The sequence below is a fragment of the Salminus brasiliensis genome, chromosome 13 (genome assembly GCF_030463535.1).
Source record: "Salminus brasiliensis chromosome 13, fSalBra1.hap2, whole genome shotgun sequence".
Lineage (NCBI taxonomy): Eukaryota > Metazoa > Chordata > Actinopteri > Characiformes > Bryconidae > Salminus > Salminus brasiliensis.
This window is the reverse complement of record NC_132890.1, coordinates 26,641,924-26,663,015: the sequence shown is the minus strand read 5'-3', so window position 1 is coordinate 26,663,015 and position 21,092 is coordinate 26,641,924. Positions and strand designations below refer to the sequence as shown.

Below are 21,092 nucleotides of genomic sequence, written 5' to 3'. Positions count from 1 at the left end.
TGCATTCTTTCATAGGAAATTATGCTAGATTTGGCATGTTTAGATGAACACTGCCACCAGTCCAATTAAGCCTAATCAGAAACTGCCGCACACCTGTTTGGCATCCCAACTAGAGATAGCACGATAGCGCAATATTGAGTATTGTAAAACACGGGCTGAGTGGCTGAGAATAGGATTTGGTGTCATCTCTCAGCTTTAAATAGCTGATACCTAATATGTTCAAAAAACATCAATCAATCAATCAAACTATGATGTTAATGGTGGTAAAAGTAATGATGATAGTAGCAAATACTATCAGTCAGCCCAACTTAAAGGAGAGAGCCAGAAGGTAACACAGACATGGGAGCACCTTGTAACACTGCACCAACACTAGCATCTCAGTTCACCACAATTTCCTATGTCCACAAACCCCTGGATCTGCAGTCATTAATTACCTAAAGCTAAACTAATCAAGTAAGTTTTCAGTCTAGACTAAAAGATTGAGACTGTCTGAGTGTATTACAGAGCTGGTTATTCCAGAGCTGGAGGGGGCTTTATAATAAAAGGCTTTTCTGGGAACTAGTAAGAATCCAGCACCCTGTGACCTGAGTAATCCTGATGGCTTGTAATAGGAAGTGAGGTCTCACATATACTCAGGGTGAAACCATGTAGTGCTTTATATGCCAATAGAAGAATTTTATTATCAATTAAAAAAGGGATTGGGATGTTCTTAATTTTTACACAATTTTGACATTTCCCTGACGTTTTTACACCCCCACGTGGAGTTCACAGGTCTGAGATTGAGAAACACTGTTTGTTCTCTTTATTTCCACAGTGTAGACATACCCTTTCTGCTCCATGTACCACACTTACCCTCAGAGTCATTTTGCAGCAGGGAGTTTGCCAAGACTGTAAGCCTTCCTGATCTGTACCACACACTGCACCGGCAAGGCCAAGCAGCTCACGGACGGCAGCAAACCTAAGCGAGTTCTAACGAGGCTTAGGAGCAGGAACTCGAAAGGCTTTTGAAAGGCTGCCACTTGATTCACTTCCCCTTCAGTGGGGAAAATCAGAAGTGTGACAATTCATCTCATTACTATGTCAGCTAAGCTGCCTCTGACCTGTGCGAATTGACTTCCCTCTGTTTCTGGAGGGAAAAAGCGGCCGAGCTCCCCTCTCCCAAAACAATTACACGCTAATCTGCGGCAGGCGAATGAGAATTAGCACTTTAATCAGGCCACCGGCAGCCCCCCAGCTTCACCCTGCTGTAGAAGAACTTATTATATTAGCCGTCAAAGCCGCTGACCTCTCTCTGACTCGCCGGCTACGTCCCGCTCCACCAGCAAGGAGGAGATAACAGTTCCTCCACTGGCTGCCATCGCGAGCCAGCCGTTCTTGAACCACTGGCTGTCATTGTGAGGAGAGCGTGGGCCCAGAATGCTGACGGTAGAACTCAGCCTCGGCTCCATGCCGCAGGGCCTCCAGAGCTCCATTCATTAACATAGAATGCAGTGCGGCAGCAGCCATGCTCCACTGCGGCTGGGGGACAAGGACGAGTCCATAACTCGCTGTTTAGATGCTCGCACTGCAGGAGTCACTTTGTCACTTTATCAGCCTGTAAAGCGCAGTGCAGCTCCACGCTGCAGTAAACAATCTGGCAGCTTTATTTCACCTCAGACAGCCGCTCCACTCCTTCTTGTGACGTGCTGAAGGCTGGCTGCGCCAAGCGGATCGCAGGAGTTTAGTCATCTGGGATTGTACTGTTCTGGGCAAGTTTGACAGTTTTAAATATTGAGATATCACTAAAACTTTATAGGACAGGGGAAAAACATGTACATGTACATAATGTACATTTTGGACCTTTGGCGTTTTGGAAAGGGCAGCGGTGGCTCAGCGGTTAGAGGGCTGTTGATGATAGGGTTGTGGGTTCGATACCTGGGCTCGGCAAGCTGTCACAGTTGGGCGCTGGAGTTGGCTGCCCACCGCTCTGGGTGTGTGTGTGCTCACTACCCCTAGCTCACTAGTATGTGTGTGTGTGTGTGTGTGTTCACTACCACAGATGAGTAAAATACGGAGGACACATTTCGTGCATCTTTACCTTCCTCATGAAATGTTGACACAATATAAAGGGAAGTGGGCTTTTTAAGTGAAGTAAATGAATAAGCTCAGTATGTGAGCTGCTGGTGGAACTGAACAAATTCATACAGTTACTTCACAGTAAAGTTACCAAGAACAAAAGTCAGGAACATAAAGGGTTAACCGACTCCAACTCCAACTCCAAATAATACCATATTTAACCTGGAAAAGGTTAAAAAAAACACCACATTACAAACACTCTTTGTTTCAACCGAGGTGCAGTTGGTGTAGCAAAGTGGGCAGCAGCACTGTCTTCTCTGGGGCCCTTACCAGGCCGTACACCACCCCACACCAATAAGAGTCAAGTCCTTGGTAATGTAATCAGTCTGGTTCAGAAGATGTAGTAGAAGTGTCAAAGGAGACACTAGTCACGTCCTTCAGTTTCTCATTCAGCCACATTTGGGGGACCTTAGCAAACAGAACACCCTTCAGGGACGTGAAGGCCAAGAAATGCTCAGCGTCCTCTCATATGCAGTAGAATTGTGTGGTTTATGAGTGGTCTCCTCTATTTGAACCTCAACAGGGTGAAGGAAAAACAAATTGGCATGACTTTCCCTTTGTTTTATTAATTCAGATGAATTCCCTTTTGGGTTCACTTGGCTATTTTTCCTCAAGCTCATTTGTGCACTGGTTACTGTCACAGTGCCACGTTTCTTCATTAGCTGGTGTAGCAGTACAGCCTTCACTGTTTGAAGGGAGATTCAAGCAACTCGCTCACTCTATCCAGACGTGTGTTCACTCTTTGAAGTGCTGGCCTTTGGGGGGGAATCTTTCTTTTGCACTCTGCTTTGTTAAAGGAATCGTCAGTGTTTCAGGTTTCTGAGACCTCTCCTAAATCCTGAGGAGTAATGAGGGCTTCAGAACTCCAGATTGGTTAATCCACACCAGACATAATCCCTCGTTAAGAGAGAGAGAGTGAGAAACGCTGCGAGAGAGCGAGAGAGACTTGTCTTTACTAACTTTCTAACTTTCTCCAGTGCAGCTTTCCTGGTCCACTTCCTTCCTGTCTCATTGTAACTGCTGTGTCCTGCACCTGAACCTGCTTAGACTGACCTTTCTTTCAGCACTTTACCTTCACTCATTCAAAATCTCTCTTCTCCCTTCCCATCCCTCTTTTTTCCTCTTCCTTCTCTTTCCTTCTCTTTCCTCTCCCTCTCTCTCTCTCTCTCTGCGGCCCTGCAGTAGAGATTAAAGTGATAAAGGACCTGCCGTGGCCTCCTCCTGTGGGCCAGCTCAGCACCACTTCCCCGTTGGTGGAGGTGGAGGAGTCTCCTCCTCCTCAGCCGTCTCAGCCCTCCCCCGGACAGACCAGCTCAGCCACGGCCTGCGGTGACCAGCACCACCAGGGTGGGTCTGACCCTCACCTCCACCCTCCATCCATCCATCCATCCCCACTACCATCACCAACCGCTCCTCCGTTGTCTGTGGACTGAAGGCCATCATCACCATCACAAAAACACTGCTGCGGTTGTCTTTCATTGGACAGTTGGTTCAAGGGTTGAGGTTCAGACCTGTCAGAGTCTTCACTTTACCCTCAAACCCTGCTCTTCACTGTTCTGCCTGTTCTGCTTGCTCCAGCACATAGATCTCTGGGATCTTCCTAGCGTGAGATCACTTGTAGGCTTGTCCATGCCATTGTTTGAGACCGATCTCCTCATGTAGCAGAATGATGTGTTTTAGAAGATCACAGTGGCGAACTTGAAAAATTGAGGACTGTACGATAATAAGCACTTCCAATAGCATGTTAGGGCCAAGCTAATACTGGTATGCATTAACAGTTGTTGCAATCAAAATTATTCAACCCCCCTGGGCAAATTCAGTTTCTTAGCGAAATGTACAAACTTTCAGCCATTTGCAATAAACCAATCAAACAAGAGGAATTTAAATAGCTCAACACAGCTAATTAAATGTTTAATGCAGTCTCCGAATTATTCAACCCCTCCATGGCAACCCCTGGACTAGCGTCTTTAGTACCTGCTGCAAACCTGATGCATAGCCAGGCACCAGCCTCTGGCAGCATTCCTATGGAATCTTAGCTCATTCCTCATGAGCAGTGGCCTCCAGTTCACTAATATTTTATTATTATAAAACTTTACAGCTCCTTTAAAGCGAATAACTGACCGGTAAAGTATTCTCAAATTCTCCCTGAACCCTGTTTTCAGTATTTGAATGCTAGCATCTGGGACAGTTAAGACCTGTGTCCTTCTTGTGGACTATTTCCTACCATTTTATGGAGTCGTATATACACTCAATCCCAACTCTGCACTAACGTACGTCTTTGCTCTGTCTGCTGTCTTGGTGTTCCATATTAGCTCCTTGGATCTCAACATAGCATTGGATTCTGTCCAATCGGAGGTCTTCATTTTCTTTCTGGCCTTAAAATCAGCTGCTTTTATAGTGCTTATAATAACTTGAGAAGTTCCTTATCCCTCATTGTACCCACCATTCCTCTTAGTGTGCTCTATGTTTAATCACTGCAAATCAGCACACACCCAGAAATGAAGAGTATATGTTACAGTTACAACAAATCCAATCATAATCAATATGAAAATGAAGACTAAAAGCATAAACCCATGTGTGGACCTAGATTGGAGAGATGTTTTTTTTGTAGCAGTGTTAAGTTGACTTCAGAATGATATGCTGGCAATGTTCTGGTGATGCTCTGTGGACTCAATGAGCATCTTTTGAAGTAGCTGTGAACATATGAAGCTAAAATGTTCAAATAAAGCTAATGGGGTGCCGTGTGATTAATGCTTCTGTCCATTGGCGAACACCTGCTTCCTCTGAGGCAGAAAATCACCAGGCTCCAGTGTTACTGAAAGCAGCTCATTGGTTTTAATGCCATTGGACTAACCTCCCTTTGGATAATTGCAGACGTAGGTGACCCAAGCATCACATATCCCTTTTTTTTCCTTCTTTCCAATATGTGGAGAACATTTGGTGTTATTGGCAGTCAGTGGGCCACTTTCAATGGAATATGATATTAAACTTTCAGGCGGGGCTACTGTTATGCTTTTAGTGTGCAGAGAAAACACAGTTGCGGTAATTTCCCTCAAGAGATTACAGACGTACACCAGGAAATATGATCTGAAATGCTGGAGCAGCAGATGTCTTATCTTCATATAAAAAGAAAAAACCAGCTTGCGAATTCTACAATGCAATGTGCTTGCGCAAGCGTCCGCTCATTGGTGTCCAGTGTAAAAGTGTTGTGTGACTCAATCCCAGCATTCATTTCATCTCTCCGCCACAGAAAAAGTCCTCATGGACACGAATGTATCACGTCGACCTTGAGCACTACCCTAAATCAAGATTTATGTGGCAAAAAGCAAGAGGAAGGTATCCGTTTCTTGGAGTGATGTGTGGAGGTTTCAGCGTGTCGGCTGGATGTAAGTTAACCTTGATTGATCTGGGCCAAAGGCCAGTTCTGGAGATTAGGAGTAAGTTGATCTGCATCACTCTGTCTTCTCAAAGGAATATGTGGGTTAAGGGGTCAGTTCATGAAGCCGGGGGAGAGTGGAGAGCTAATCTTCTGTGCTACTCTTTGTCGTCTTTCAACACATTTTTGCTGAATGACAATTTTTCTGTCCTTTGACACTTTCGTCGCCCTTTGAGATGATGTTATTCTAAATGTATTTTAAACTTAAGGAGTTTGTTCAAGGCTTAACAAGTATAAACTCTTCAGACTAAAGCTTAAAGTGAGCTTAAAGGGAAACAAATATTTTTACTTTATTATTATTATTTATTTTTTTATTTATTCTTTTAAATATATAGCTTTTATTATTATTTATTATTTTATTCAAAAAATATCTTTTTATATTTTTTATTTTGTTAAATTATGTTTTTTATTTTGTTAAATTATCTTTAAATTATTAATTTATTTTTACATTTCTTTATTTTAGTTACAAAAGGCTACATTTTTATATTTTATCTGTTTTTTCTAGAAATAATAAATAAGTATTTTTTTTACTGCAACAACAACAAAAAAAAAAAACAGTGGGACCTAACAGAACTTCAGCTTTTTGTTCTTGTCATCCGAGTTTCCACCTTCTTGAGAGACACGAAAAATTCAATCGTTCACTAAACTTTCACTACATTAAGACACGCAAACCCTTCAGTGCCACCTGTAGCCGCAACTCTGCAATCAATTGCAGGCCATAGCTTTTAATAGAGACTGGTTTACTAGTCTACCTCCCCTCAATTAGCTAGACATGATTTTAATTTCTGGAGATTAGTTGACAGGCCAGGAATTACATCTGCATATAAATGGCAGAGAATCTTTTTGTTTGACTGGAATGAAAAGCCGGAGAGTTCTTTTGTTTTCTCACCTGATTTAATTGTATGTGCTTTCAGCTCCACCCCCCACCCCCCTACTCTTACCTTTATCTCTCTGTAGAATACAAAGCAATATCATTAAAAGATATCCGGCTTTCATTATATGAGCTCAACTGCTGGGCTGGGGCCTGTCGAGGGTTCCTCTGCTTTGTCTGATTTGGATTCATTAGATTGTATACCGGCATTTGATGCAGAACAAGGCTGTATTTTTCTGCTTAATCCAGCAGAGATTTAGGCCTCAGGTGGGGGTCCTGTAAACAGTGTATTATTGTAGAAGTCATCCAGCACAGCCTGTTGAAGTGTTGCAAAGATATTCCCATGAAATAGGATCTTGGAAAAAATAATCAGCGTGGGCCTGTCTGGCCGTCACCTGCCAGTTTCTCGGTTTTGACGTGGTGGGATTTTGGCGCTATGCGTTCAGCATAGCAATGAGACGCTGACTTGTTAATCATGTCAGCAGTCAAATGCGAAAACTTAATTGCAACCCTGTAACACTGCAGTGCATTACAAATGGCCTTCCCCTCTGAGTAGTGCTCTTGCTTGATGGAAGTGCCATTAGTAAATGAGAATTAATTAGTGGACTTAATTAGTAAATGTGCTCAGGAAGGGCGGTTCATCTCTCTTAGTGTGTCACAGTGAATGTGAGCAATGTGGATGCGTTTGATGCATGTGCGTGAGTGTGTGTTTGCCTTCTTTGCTGGTTTTATTTATCCAGTGAGGTGTGTAGATCTCGCCCACAGCTGGTGGCCAGGTCGTTGCTTTCCAGCCTTGGAAAAGATTGTGCTTACTTTCTGATTCAGCCGTAACTCCTGCCCAGACCTGTTAGCTCTTGGTTTGACGTGAAATAGCATGCTTGTTACATTACTAAATACTTCACCCACATTTTTCTTCAGGTTTTCATACAACAGCAATTATAGAATATAGACCATATCCCCAAAAAGGCAAACTTAGAAGAGTTTATTGTATGTTCATGCAAATCTAAGGCACTTCAGCTGGGCCCAGAAATGAAATACATTCTAATAATTAAATATATTTGAATTTTAAGTGCATTATTTTTCAGCATGTGAAAGAAGTAGGATACGTAACAACAGTAAACAGCATTTTCCAGTCAACAAGATGGTACTCAGCATAAATATGAAGCAGTCCTCAAAGCCTGTGGTGTTGCAAACCAGTGGTCCTCAACATGGGAGTCATGAGGAACAGGGCCTTTTGTAGAGTTTCCCATGAAATCTGATTTATTTACTTACTTATTTTATTCATTTTAGATTTATACAACAGTTAAGACATGTTTTTGTTCATAAACACTGTAAAAAATTATAAAACAGTGAGTGGGTAACGTTCGTTATTGTGACTGTACGTAGCAATGAGCTGCTTGTGACTATAATAGAAATCTATTGACTGTATAAGTGAGCCTTGGGTGCCCCTGACCTTGTCGCTGGTTCACCAGTTGTCCTTCCTTGGATCACTTTGGGTAGGTACTGACACTGACATAATGGGAAAACCCCACAGTTTGGCCCTTGTCAGAGTGTCTCAAATCCTTACACTTGACCATTTCTCCTGCCTTCGATACAAATGAACTTCAGAAACAGACTGTTCACTTGCTGCCTCATATGTAGATCCCTCTCCTCGACAGGCGCCACTGTAACCAGATGATTAGTGTTAGTCATTGATTGATTGATATTATAGAGCAGCTAATCTGACTCATGGTGATAAATGAGAATGATGTTATATGTTAAGTAATGCAAGACTTCATTTTGTCAGTGGAGCTTTTGATGCATCATTTGAAGTCGACGCCTCATCCTAATCAATAGCAGTTACTAGACAGCAAGGACGGATGCTCTGTAAGGCAGGATAATTAAACATCCTTAGGTAGTTAAAAGTAAGGGCAGTTAAATGTCCCTCATCAAGTTGCACTTTGACCAGAGACTTTTGGCATCCATCAACAATTCTGGGTGGATATCTGACCACTCGTCTTGGCAACATTGGTACAGTTCTACTCAATGTATTGGCTTCCTAGCAGTGACCTGACTTAAAAAGCACAGTCCTCATATTTTCAATAGGCTTCAGGTCAGAACTTTGGGATGGTCATTCCAAAAGCTTAAAAGCCTGCTTTGGTGTGTTTTGGGAAACATTTATTCATAACCTAGTTATATTTAACTTTCAACCATCTGGATGATGGTTTGGGGTTATGCTAAAGAACTTGGCAGTTGTACCAGCTCTGCTATCAGTAGAACAGCACCAACGCATTATGCTCCCACCACCATGCTTAACAGTTGCTACAGTGTTCTTTGGCTTCTTTGGGCTTACCTTTACTCCTTCAAACATACCATTATGTTATTAGGTCATTGTAAGGACATGTTTTTGTCAGTGGAGCTTTTAAAGCATCATTTGAAACCGACATCTCCAGGGACGGAGACACTGTAAGGCAGAAGAATTCAATGTTTTTAGGGCGAATTAAAAGTAAGACCTTTCTGTTACAAACATCAGGAGCAGTGGAAATTCAGTCTGGAGAAAGAATAAGAAAAAGCAAAACATGGATCTTTAACCTTCTGTTTGGTCACATAATTGATTTGACATTTGAGCTGAATCCATTAAGACCCAGGGTTAGTGTGGGGCTCTGCCTTGTGAAGATACCCTATGCGATGGGCCTGTGATTGAGGCCTGACCTTGCGTTATCTCCGCCCCAGACTGGCCTGCACTGTGCTGAAAGATGGCTCGGATGGGAGGTGCTTTCCACCCATCAATCATTCTTTGACTCACAAATTGCTCTGATAAAGAGATTCTATTCAGTCCATGTGACATACACCCGGGAATACGAATAAACAGAGTCTGTTTAATGTCTGTAATGTCTGTTCTCCTTCTTTTCCTCCTTTTCCAACTCTCTTCTCTTCATATTCTTCTAACAATCTCCTTACCTCTGCCTCTCCCTTGCTCTCAGCCTCCATGTCTCTGCCAATCTTCCACTTTTACCCCAATACTCTCTTCAATCTTCTCCACTCTGTGTGTCCCCTGCTGGAGAGAGCAGCGGAAAATAAGTCTGTCTGTCTCTGGATGGAATTCAACACAGGTTTAATACCGCTGTCATTCCGGCTATTGTCACAGAGAAGACTGACAATCACATGAGAGCTCTCCTCTCATAGCTATAATAGAAGCTCCGACCAAAAGAGAAGAGAGGGAAAAAAGGAGACTCCGGAAAGTAAAAAAAAAGAATGAAGACTCTAGACATAAACGCTGTCAGGAAAGCTTGAAATTGTGTGAGAGAGAAGGAGAAGGAGAGAAGCCTCAAAGTTGGAAGAGAGAGAGATGAACAATCTCCCCTGTGTGTTAAAGTATTGTCACATGGAGCGCTCTACTGATTCCTCTAAACTGCTTCTTATAAAGGTGAGAAAAGAAAGGCGGTCTTTCAGGCCTGGTTTCATTACACTGCAGATTTAGGGGGGTCACACTCTGACAGGGTGTAAACCACAAGACGAATACGCTTGTACTCCTCGTGGTGAGTGCTGAAAGACACCTCACAGAAAATCCGGCCTTGTGGTTCACTAGCTTCCGTGGTGTGTTCTCCCTGCGTGGGAATGAAATGGGATGTAGTGGAATGACCAGATAAATGACCAAAATGGTTGGGAATTTGAATTTGAACGAGCACATGCTGATTACTGTTTACTGTGGACGCTGGTTCACAAAGCAGGAGGAGCCATCAGAGGAAGCTGCAGTGCCACAGAAGCTACAGTGTGAGTTAGCCAGCTGTTTCTTTCAAGGCTGATATTGACAGGCTGCTATTTGTGCTACACTCATATGCAAACATTTGGACACATCCGATCAAACACCGCGTTTTGTTGATGTTCTAAGTGTGAATAAGTCACACATCCTCTACGGAGAACACACTTCTGCATATTTTAATACATAATTCTTGTGCATGCGCCACATTTTGCATGTTGCTTATTTTACAATATGTTCAAATTCAGCCAATATATAGAAAACGGGCTCTAAAGAGAGCTTGTTCACTTATTTATTAATAAGAAATCAGGAAAGCTTGTTATTTAACTGGGGGTGTCCAAACCATTGCATATGACTGTTAAATGACTGCATATGACTGCATATTTTGATATATTCCAGATTGCTATAATGGGAACAGGTACTAATTTACTGATTTACTAGGTGGAGTACATTTTAATTAAGATTTTCTTAAACTTTACCCAAAGCTATTGCCAACATTAAAGAAATCGTTTTATGGAAATCTTTCCTCACTTATTAAAACAAAAGAGTTAATGCATAAAACCATGCATTTCATATGTGGAAGCAAAGCTGTAAAAAAAGCCTGTGTTAAAATTACTGTTTTTGTGATGGCACAATATTATGGCTATCTACTCTAATAGTGGGAATAACAACCCTTGGTTCAGATGACACTAGCGAGATGCGACCATCATCATGCCCATTATTTTGGACATCAGTCAAATGGCTTCCTTTTTTCTGCTACAACTGACTGGTGTGCTCGCTTATTTATACATGCAGCAAACCCTGTCATATGGCATCTGTGACGTCCTGGGCACAGTTCATTCCAAATCAGGGGTGGTAATAATATTCTCATATGACCATGACTGCGGACGAAGGGTGGTAGCATCTCAGAAACCGATAGCTTTGTGGGACGTTCTAGAGCCGTTGTAGTGAAGGTGTACCGAGAATGAACTTCTCACACAGAAAGCCTTCCTGAGGCATAACTGCGGTGCCCGACAGGCCTTTGATGCCAGAGGGGGACGACTTTTTTTCTTGACCACTTTTGAGGCAATACTTCAAACTGAGAACATCTAGACGTTGTTTCTGAGTTTCAGAAATAGGAGAAATTTGTCTCTGACTTCTTTAAAACCGGTCTGAGCTACAGTATATCTAGGAGAGGTAGAATAGATTAACTAATGGAGAGATTAAGCAAATGGAGAGACTCTCACTGCTGACCTAGTCTTCTACAGTCAAACAGGAGGTGAGTTGTGCTACACCACCAGAGGAAAGCGCTACAAAAGCAAACGTGCGGTCCAGCAGCCATTAAAAGGTCAGGGTCAGTTTGAGTGCCATAGTGTTTACACAAGAAGCTTGATCTAAGCTACGTGACTGCTGACTGGACATGCCGTTGTCAAGGTTACAAGCGTTCTCAGGTGCTGGTTGTGATAGAGGCAGTGGCTGAGGGTCAGTGGAGGCCTGGATGGGTGAGGTGTGGTGACCATTTGTGGAACAGGGTCTGGAGGCCACAGCCCACTCCACTGGAAGCGATTCCTCTTTATTAAGTGCCTCTCTGTCTTAATCCCAGTTTAAGCTGGATTAGTTTTATCTGCGGAGGTACTGTAAAATATCCCCATAGCAACTGTTGCCAGGTTAGACAGACTTTACAAAAATCTCTTTAGGTTGAATGAAATTAGGTTAAGCTTGTCCAACCTTGGACAAAACATAATGTATTCCTTCTCTCTCTCTCTCTCTCTCTCTGTCTCTCTCTCTCTTTCTGTCTCACTTTCCTTCTCTCTCTGTCTCTCTTTCTCTCTGTCTCACTGTCTCTCTCTCTCTGTAATACTCTCCCACTCTTTGTCTCTCTCTCTCTTTCTCTGTCTCTCTCTGTCTATCTCTCTATCGCTCTCTCTCTCTTTCTCTCTGTCTCTCTCTATGTCTCACTCTCTGTCTCTGTCTCTCTCTCTCCCACTCTTTGTCTCTTTCTCTCTTTCTCTGTCTCTCTCTGTCTATCTCTCTATCGCTCTCTCTCTCTTTCTCTGTCTATCTCTCTATCGCTCTCTCTCTCTTTCTCTGTCTCTCTCTGTCTATCTCTATCGCTCTCTCTCTCTTTCTCTGTCTATCTCTATCGCTCTCTCTCTCTTTCTCTCTGTCTCTCTGTATGTCTCACTCTCTGTCTATCTCTCTATCGCTCTCTCTCTCTTTCTCTGTCTATCTCTCTATCGTTCTCTCTCTCTTTCTCTCTGTCTCTCTCTATGTCTCACTCTCTGTCTCACTCTCTCGCTCTTTGTCTCTCTCTCTCTCTCTCTCTCTGCTCAGAGGAACTTTAATGTTGTGTGTGTATTGAATTGTGTGTGTAAAAGCATTGACATCTGTCATATTTCAGCCTATCAAACAATCAACACGCACATCCAGTATATTTTTAATGACATTCCTAATTAGTGCATTTAACATACTACATCACCAGTGTGCCGATCTGCTTCCCATCACAGCAGTAGCAATCTAAGTCTCTCCCTCTCTCCCTCTCTCTCTCTCTCTCTCTCTCTCTCTCTCTCACTCTCTCCCTCACTCACACACACCTCTATTATTGTTATTGTGGAGCGCTCATATTGTGATTTGACAGTTATGACAGGAGCGAGGAGCCGAAAACAGCTTTGCCAGACAGGTTTCCATGGCAACTAACCATTTCCTATAAACATACAATGCACAGACTAAACGCTGCAATCTGTGTCCACACCGATCTTTATATATGTAGGCCTATACAAACACAACTCTCACTCAGTGGTCAAGACTAATTGGACGATTCTCAGGATTTGGTGCAGGATTTAGTGCCAGAGACATATAGTTAATATTATAAATGAGGAAAATCACTAAAATATGTCTGACATACATTACATAATAACATAATAACATGCCTAAGAATGAAAACATTATAATAGTGATACATAAAATAGAAATATCAGAATTTATGTGACCCCTTTGATTGACATCTCGTTTGGTCCCTTTCAACCCTGTCATTTAAAAAATATTGATTTAAGGAAGTGACATCATCAAAATCTCTGCATGATTTGAATAGAGGTGAGATCTTCCTTATTCTATGTATATAAAAAAAATGTAATATAAAAATACATATTTGGCATAGTGCCAAGTACAGAAAGGTGAGACACTGAACAATAGTGTTTTGCTAGCATAGAAAGGCATTAGCCATTTAAGCACAGAACTTTCAACCCTGTCACATTCAACCCATAACTTTTTTTAATAAAACGTTTTGTCTCCATGATGGGCTCCCAATCCTGAGAATGACGACATTACAGTTACATCGTGTTCCTCTTTGTTAACAGTGCAGATCCTGCCTGTTTTGGTGCTGTTTATGTCCACCTGATGTTGATGAGTGAGTGGTATTTTGTGCTGAGGTAACACCAGCAATTCAGAAAAATGCCCTCGGTGTTGAGGTGTAGACGCCCCCTAGTGATGGGTTTTTGAATAACAGGACTGTATAGAACCAGGCTGCTATATGTAAACATATGCTCTGTCTTTTCAAAAGCTGTCCTGTACTCTGGAGACACTCACTGTTGCAGTCAGCATATTAGCTGGGCTGAGAACTCACCAGAATTCCTCTTCCTGAACATGTTGTAGTGGGTTTGTGAGCAGAGCACAGTGCTATGTAGGGACTGGTGTTAAAGTGTGAGGGTGCGATGTCCTGCAGTAAGCCCAGAGTGTTTCCCGCTGCTCTCCGCAGCGCTAAACGTCGATTAAGTGCCGTAAAGATCCTGAGAGCCGCAAGTTATACTGTCCATTCAGAGTAATTACAGTGATAGAGTTTAAAATAGAGAGAGAGTGTGTGTGCATGATGAGGGAGAGAAAGTATGTGCCCGGGTGCATTGAATTACAAATGTGGTCTGTCAGAGACTGAGCAGTACTCTCTCACATGCACTGTGAAAGTTTTCATAGATGAAATAATGTTAGTCATTTTTAGCAGTGATTTTAATATTAACCCATGAAACCCTGTGTGTAAGCACACACTTCAGTTCTTCAGTCTCATAACTGCATTACTACAATTCACAAACCCTAAAACAGAACATTGTGGGACTCCACAGAATCTGCTATATTACACTGTTGCCAATAATTGTGACCCAGTATGAATCTGCAGTGAGTGAAGTTCTTACAGGCTGACAGTAATAACTGTGGTGTGATTGTAACCCAGTATGAATCTGCAGTGTGTGAAGTTCTTACAGGCTGACAGTAATAACTGTGGTGTGATTGTAACCCAGTATGAATCTGCAGTGAGTGAAGTTCTTACAGGCTGACAGTAATAACTGTGGAGTGATTGTAACCCAGTATGAATCTGCAGTGTGTGAAGTTTGTATAGGCTGACTGTAATAACTGTGGAGTGATTGTAACCCAGTATGAATCTGCAGTGTGTAAAGTTCATGTAGGCTGACAGTAATAACTGTGGAGTGATTGTAATCCAGTATGAATCTGCAGTGTGTAAAGTTTATATAGGCTGACAGTAATAACTGTGGCGTGATTGTAATCCAGTATGAATCTACAGTGTGTAAAGTCCATATAGGCTGACAGTAATAACTGTGGAGTGATTGTAATCCAGTATGAATCTGCAGTGTGTGAAGTTCTTACAGGCTGACAGTAATAACTGTGGTGTGATTGTAACCCAGTATGAATCTGCAGTGTGTGAAGTTCTTACAGGCTGACAGTAATAACTGTGGTGTGATTGTAACCCAGTATGAATCTGCAGTGTGTGAAGTTTGTATAGGCTGACTGTAATAACTGTGGTGTAATTGTAACCCAGTATGAATCTGCAGTGAGTGAAGTTTTACCATATAAAAGGAATAACTGTAGAATCATTGAATCTGTAGTGTTTGTAGTTATGACAAGTCTGGCTGTAATAGCTGTGGAGTGACAGAGCAGAAAGACTCCTATAACGGGCACTGTGCATGTGTGTGTGTGTGTGTGTGTGTTTGACTTGTGTTATCAGTGGACAGGTATCAGACTAGTCAGTTCTCATGCTAGCTCTTGTAGATAAGAGTAGAGTGTTTACTGGATATTCTGTCAGAGTACATTCCCACGTTTCTCTCTCAGGTAGAGTACAGCCCCCCAGGCCCCCAATCTCACACACCTGGTCACTGTGCATACATACATACACACACAAACTTGTATCTACGGGATGTTTTTAACCTTCACAACAGCCGAGAGCGCTCTCAGTGATCAAACATGGGCAGTTTCAGTCTTTGCCTATTACATTAGTATGGGAACCCTTTTTTCAGCACAGTATAGAGCCCTTTTTTGCTACGTGTGTAGTTTTATGTGTAAATTGCTCCAGGCTATGTTGGCCTCCACACACACTTTTTTAAGATCAGTCTAGCAAAAAAGGCCTTTGCGACCCACACCCATTCCCACACTGCAACCCAGCGTATCAAGCACTGCTTTAGTTATAATTATGTTGGAAGGGTGTTACACACGCACAGGGTGCTCACATTAAGCAGTTTTATTATTCACAAATTAACCATCAAGCCTTCACCATCTAGCATCATGAGCCTCATTCAGCAATACAGTGGGGAGAACAAGTATTTGATACACTGCTGATTTTTCAGGTTTTCCCACTTGCAAAGCATGTAGAAGACTGTAATTTTTATCATAGGTACTCTTCAACTGTGAGTGATGGAATCTAAAACAAAAATCCAGAAAAATACATTGTATGATTTTTAAATAATTAATTTCCATTTTATTGTGGGAAATAAGTATTTGATCATCTATCAACCAGTAAGAATTTTGGCTCTCACAGACATGTTACTTCTTCTTTAAGAAGCCCTCCTGTTCTCCACTCATTACCTGTATTAACTGCACCTGTTTGAACTCGTTACCTGTATAAAAGACACCTGTCCACACATTCAATCAGTCAGACTCCAGCATCTCCACAATGCCCAAGACCAGAGAGCTTTGTAAGGACATCAGAGATAAAATTGTAGACCTGCACAAGGCTGGGATGGGCTACAGGACAATAGGCAAGCAGCTTGGTGAGAAGGCAACAACTGTTGGTGCAATTATTAGAAAATGGAAGAAATGCAAAATAACGGATAATCTCCCTCGGTCTGGGGCGCCATGCAAGATCTCACCTCGTATAGCATCAATGATCTTGAGGAAGGTGAGGAATGAGCCCAGAATTACACGGCAGGACCTGGTCAATGACCTGAATAGAGCTGGGACCACAGTCTCAAAGAAAACAATCAGTAACACTCTACGCCGTCAAGGATTAAAATCCTGCAGTGCACGCAAGGTGCCCTTCCTCAAGCCAACGCATGTCAAAGCCCGTCTGAAGTTTGCAAATGACCATCTGAATGATCCAGAGGAGGAATGGGAGAAGGTCATGTGGTCTGATGAGACAAAAATAGAACTTTTTGGTTTAAACTCCACTCGTCATGTTTGGAGGAAGAAGAATGATGAGTACAACCCCAAGAACACCATCCCAACCGTGAAGCATGGCGGTGGAAACATCATTCTTTGGGGATGCTTTTCTGCAAAGGGGACAGGACGACTGCACCGTATTGTGGGAAGGATGGATGGGGCCATGTATCGTGAGATTTTGGCCAACAACCTCCTTCCCTCAGTAAGAGCACTGAAGATGGGTCGTGGCTGGGTCTTCCAGCATGATAACGACCCAAAACACACAGCCAGGGCAACTAAAGAGTGGCTCCGTAGGAAACATCTTAAGGTCCTGGAGTGGCCTAGCCAGTCTCCAGACCTGAATCCAATAGAATATTTTTGGAGGGAGCTTAAAGTCCGTGTGGCCCAGCGACAGCCACGAAACCTGAAGGCTCTGGAGGAGATCTGTATGGAGGAGTGGGCCAAAATCCCTGCTGCAGTGTGTGCAAACCTTGTCAAGAACTACAGGAAACGTCTCATCTCTGTAATTGCAAACAAAGGTTTCTGTACCAAATATTAAGTTTCTTTTTCTGGTGTATCAAATACTTATTTCCCACAATAAAATGGAAATTAATTATTTAAAAATCATACAATGTATTTTTCTGGATTTTTGTTTTAGATTCCATCACTCACAGTTGAAGAGTACCTATGATAAAAATTACAGTCTTCTACATGCTTTGCAAGTGGGAAAACCTGAAAAATCAGCAGTGTATCAAATACTTGTTCTCCCCACTGTATCTTCCGAAGAGTTTTGTACTCTTGTTCTTCAGTCAGGATGTGTTCAACTGCTCCCAGAATGATGGGGTGCTGTATCCTAAGTAGGAAAGCATTGGCAAATGTCAGAAACTTCATAGGTGGGTTTTAAGAAGCACAGAGTTCTTCATAAGAGCAGTTGGTGAATGAGGCCCATTGTGTTCTAGTGTGGCCCTCACAGTGTTGGCCTGTAGTGTAAGCGTCTGTAAGTGAGGGACTGTTTTTGTAATCTTTGCTCTGTTTGTGTCTCTCTGCTACAGTCCAGTTCGAGGGGGTGGACAAGTGCAGGATGTCTCCCACTAAAGAGGGCAAATCACGGCCCCCTCAGCGCCACTCCAGCGGCTGCCTGGTCAGCACCAAGATGAGCTCAGTGGAGCACTGCGGGACGCTGGGAGAGCGCATTGACCCCTCCATGCCCCTGGAGAGCCAGTTGTGAGTGTGTCTGAATGAAGGCCTTCCAGCTGCACTGCAGCCGAACTGCGGAACTGTGGGCTCAGATCGCAAGTTTAGTTCTTTTCCACAGTCCCACAATGTGGCCTCTATTTTTGTTGTAGCATTTCCCTGATATGTAATAAGCTTGATCTATCTATATGCCACAAATGCTAGAAGAACCTCTTTTGGTTCTATAAAGAACCATTGTAATAGTGCAGAACCTTGAGAAGGTTTAAAGTTTGAAGTGGAAAAAAAGGTTTGCTACCAGTTTCAAGGTTTTTTAGCAGCACATCTCTAAAACATTGTTCTTTATGGAACCAAAAGTGGTTCTTAATTGGCATCACTCAAAGAACCATTTGTGGCACCTTTATATTTTAAGAATATATTGGCAGATCATATTATTATTTTATTTTTTTTGCTCTGTAACATCACATTTGATCTTTTTATGTTCCGTTTGATGCCAATCATAAGATTTTTTTTTCTCCCTCTCTTTTTTGTTCTCTCCCTCTCTCTCTCTTTCTCTCAGCTGGTATCATGGAGCGATCAGTCGGACAGATGCTGAGTCATTGTTGAGGTTATGTAAAGAGGCCAGTTACCTGGTGAGAAACAGCGAGACCAGCAAGAATGACTTCTCCCTCTCTCTCAAGTAAGAACACATGTCCTTTAATAACACTGCTGTGCTCTGTACACGAACACACTCCTCTAGCAGCGGCTCTTTTTAGCTACACGACTGGATACAGAAAACGGTTCATATTCCAGAAGTATAATGTAGGAAAGGGTCATTACATAAATAACAGGGCTGTGTATTGGTAAGATCTTGGGGATACAATACATATCACAATACAGGGGTTACGATGCAATGTTTTGTGGTATATTGTGATACAGTAAGCAAGACGATATATTGCAATAAAGTTGCATTTTATTTTTTCAAACTGTCATAGTATAGAAACTCACCATCATATTCATAAAATCTGAGAAGTTGACTTTTTAAGCAATCAGAACAGTGGGATCTGAAGACCACTGTCTACCACCAATCTGCACATGTTAGGTATTCATAAAAAATGTTTTCAACATAAAAAAAACTATTTTACTATATAAGACCACATTCGAATACCGTGGTTTGCTATGTTTCCTCCATATTTATAGAACTTAGAATGGCCCCACCCAAACCACTTCAACCCTGACTGTCTTTCAAGTACAAATTACTGAAAGTGATTAAACAGATAAGTAATATACCATTAATAAAACCGTATCTATAAAACAAAAGGTTTATTGTACACACAGAGGAATGTGCATCAGGCCCAGTAGGATTGCTAATCTTGAAAAGTTGTGATACACATACATTTAAATGAATTTGCAGGAAGATTCTTCATCTTTTCAAAGTATGTTAGGTTTTAGTCATTCCTCATATGGCGTGTTCAATCTTTGCTCATTAAAAAAAATGACATCAGGTCATTTAGCCAATCCAGTGCCTTAGTTCACCTTTATTAGCTAATTTCCATTCAAGCAGTGAGAGAGGTAAAGAGAGAGGCAAAAGCTTCCAGATGTTCTAAAATTGCTCCTCAAAAGGCACCTAGAGTCTCTCCACACACCTCCTCACCTTCAGCTCAGCTGCAGCCTCCTAAGGTTATGACTTACATCTCTACTCTTCTACTCACTCAGCATTTCCTCAGGTGGAAATATCCATCACCTCTTAACCTTCTGCTCACACACACACACGCAGAAACACACACACACACACACACACATCTTTAAATGAATTTTCTCTCTTCCTTCATCCATCTATCCATACTTTCATCCGTCATTCTTTCAGATATTCTTCCCGCTTGGTTTCATCTGGTGATTTGCTGATGTGCTTCAGCGTTCATAACCCCCCCCCCTCTCGCGCTTTCCAGTTTTAATATATCAGATATTAAAAGTCTTTTTATGTAGGTTAAGGAGACATTAAACCGTATCTATGGCAACCTGTAGACCCTTAGTCTTCTTAGTTTAACTGTTCCACTCTCAGCTCAAGCTGATCATGTTCCAGTCATGGGAACATATCAGGAGGATACTACATTACTGAGGAGGAGCCTGTGGGTTTATAAGGGGAACTATGATTAACAGCTAACAGGAACAAATGTGCCGAGCGTTTTATTGGTCGATGGCTGATCACGGACACAGTTCCAGAATTAATATGGAGACAGAGCGTTTTAAAGGTTAGTTATTAATTTCAGCAGTAAAATCAGGCGGACAGGCTGAGGGAAAAGTGTCCCCACCACCCCTTCTTCTGAAGATCCACCTTACTGCAGACTTTACACCCAACCCCTTCTCACCACATTCCAACTTTCGATTGCATTGACAAGTCTCTGATTGGTTGGATCAGATGTGTGAGCGTAGGTGACCATGAGTATACATGAATAAATGGACAATTGGGTGGCATTTTCGATCTATAACTAATCATCAGTTATTTGTACCTGACCATTAAAACTCTCATGGACGAAAGCCATCAAATCCTCACAGCAAAATCTATTGTAAAGCTTCTAGTCTAAGGCAGTTGCTGCAGCAAAGGGAAAACAAACTCCCTGATGTCACTCTTGGTTTCAAAAACAACTCTGGAGCAGCAGGTGTCCACAAAAATGTTTGTGGACACCCCTGCTAAAGAATGCAGTCTATTTTAAGTTCACCCATTGCTGACACGGATGTGCAAATGCACACACACACACAGCTTGTCAAGACCTTGTAGAGAAGTATTGCCAATAGAATCGAACTCTCTAAAGCAGATAAAGATGATACCAGGTTTGGGCTTGAGGGCTTTAAAGCCCCCCAGCACTGATCTGTGCAGCAGTGGAACTATGTTCTCTAGAATGATGGTGCACCATCCAGTACTTCTGGGATAAGCTGGGGAGTTAAGAATCTATTGGAAAGCCTTTTTTAATACCCTTGCTTGAATGAATGAGCAGACGTCCCAATAATTTTGTCCATGCAAATACAATTATATAAATGTTCATATATCTGTGTCCACCTCACCTGTCATAAAGTGACCACATATTCTTTGTATGTCCGCCCGCTGCAAACCTCCCCCTGTGGCGGTGGGGAGATGTTTGTGTGTCGGCAGGTGACGGCCCCCTAGTTAGTTTCGGCTGCTCTGACATTTGGTAAAGACTCTGTGACCGTGAAGCCAGTCACCTTTAATGCAGTGTCCTCTTGCTCGCTCGCTCGCTGGCTCGCGGGGGAGGAGATGGAGGGAGTGGTGGGAGGGATGGTGTCTGAGGGGAGAAGGGGTAAGGGGCTTGTTGAATGTCACACTGCTGCAGCGTCAAAGCCTACCTGAA

The 21,092-nt window shown here is 42.4% G+C and overlaps 1 protein-coding gene across 3 annotated transcripts in view; it reads left to right on the top strand.

The window, feature by feature from the left end:
• The window catches only part of LOC140575524 (SH2 domain-containing adapter protein F), a 168,138-nt gene that overhangs the window by 133,442 nt on the left and 13,604 nt on the right, over window positions 1–21,092 (top strand). For 2 of the 3 annotated variants that reach the window (XM_072695885.1, XM_072695884.1), the window contains 2 exons: window positions 17,607–17,778; window positions 18,305–18,424. In XM_072695885.1, coding sequence (XP_072551986.1) covers window positions 17,607–17,778; window positions 18,305–18,424 — 292 coding nt within the window. Of the gene's footprint in view, window positions 1–3,297; window positions 3,463–17,606; window positions 17,779–18,304; window positions 18,425–21,092 lie in introns of all 3 variants that reach the window. The other variant, XM_072695883.1, reaches the window with a different exon arrangement.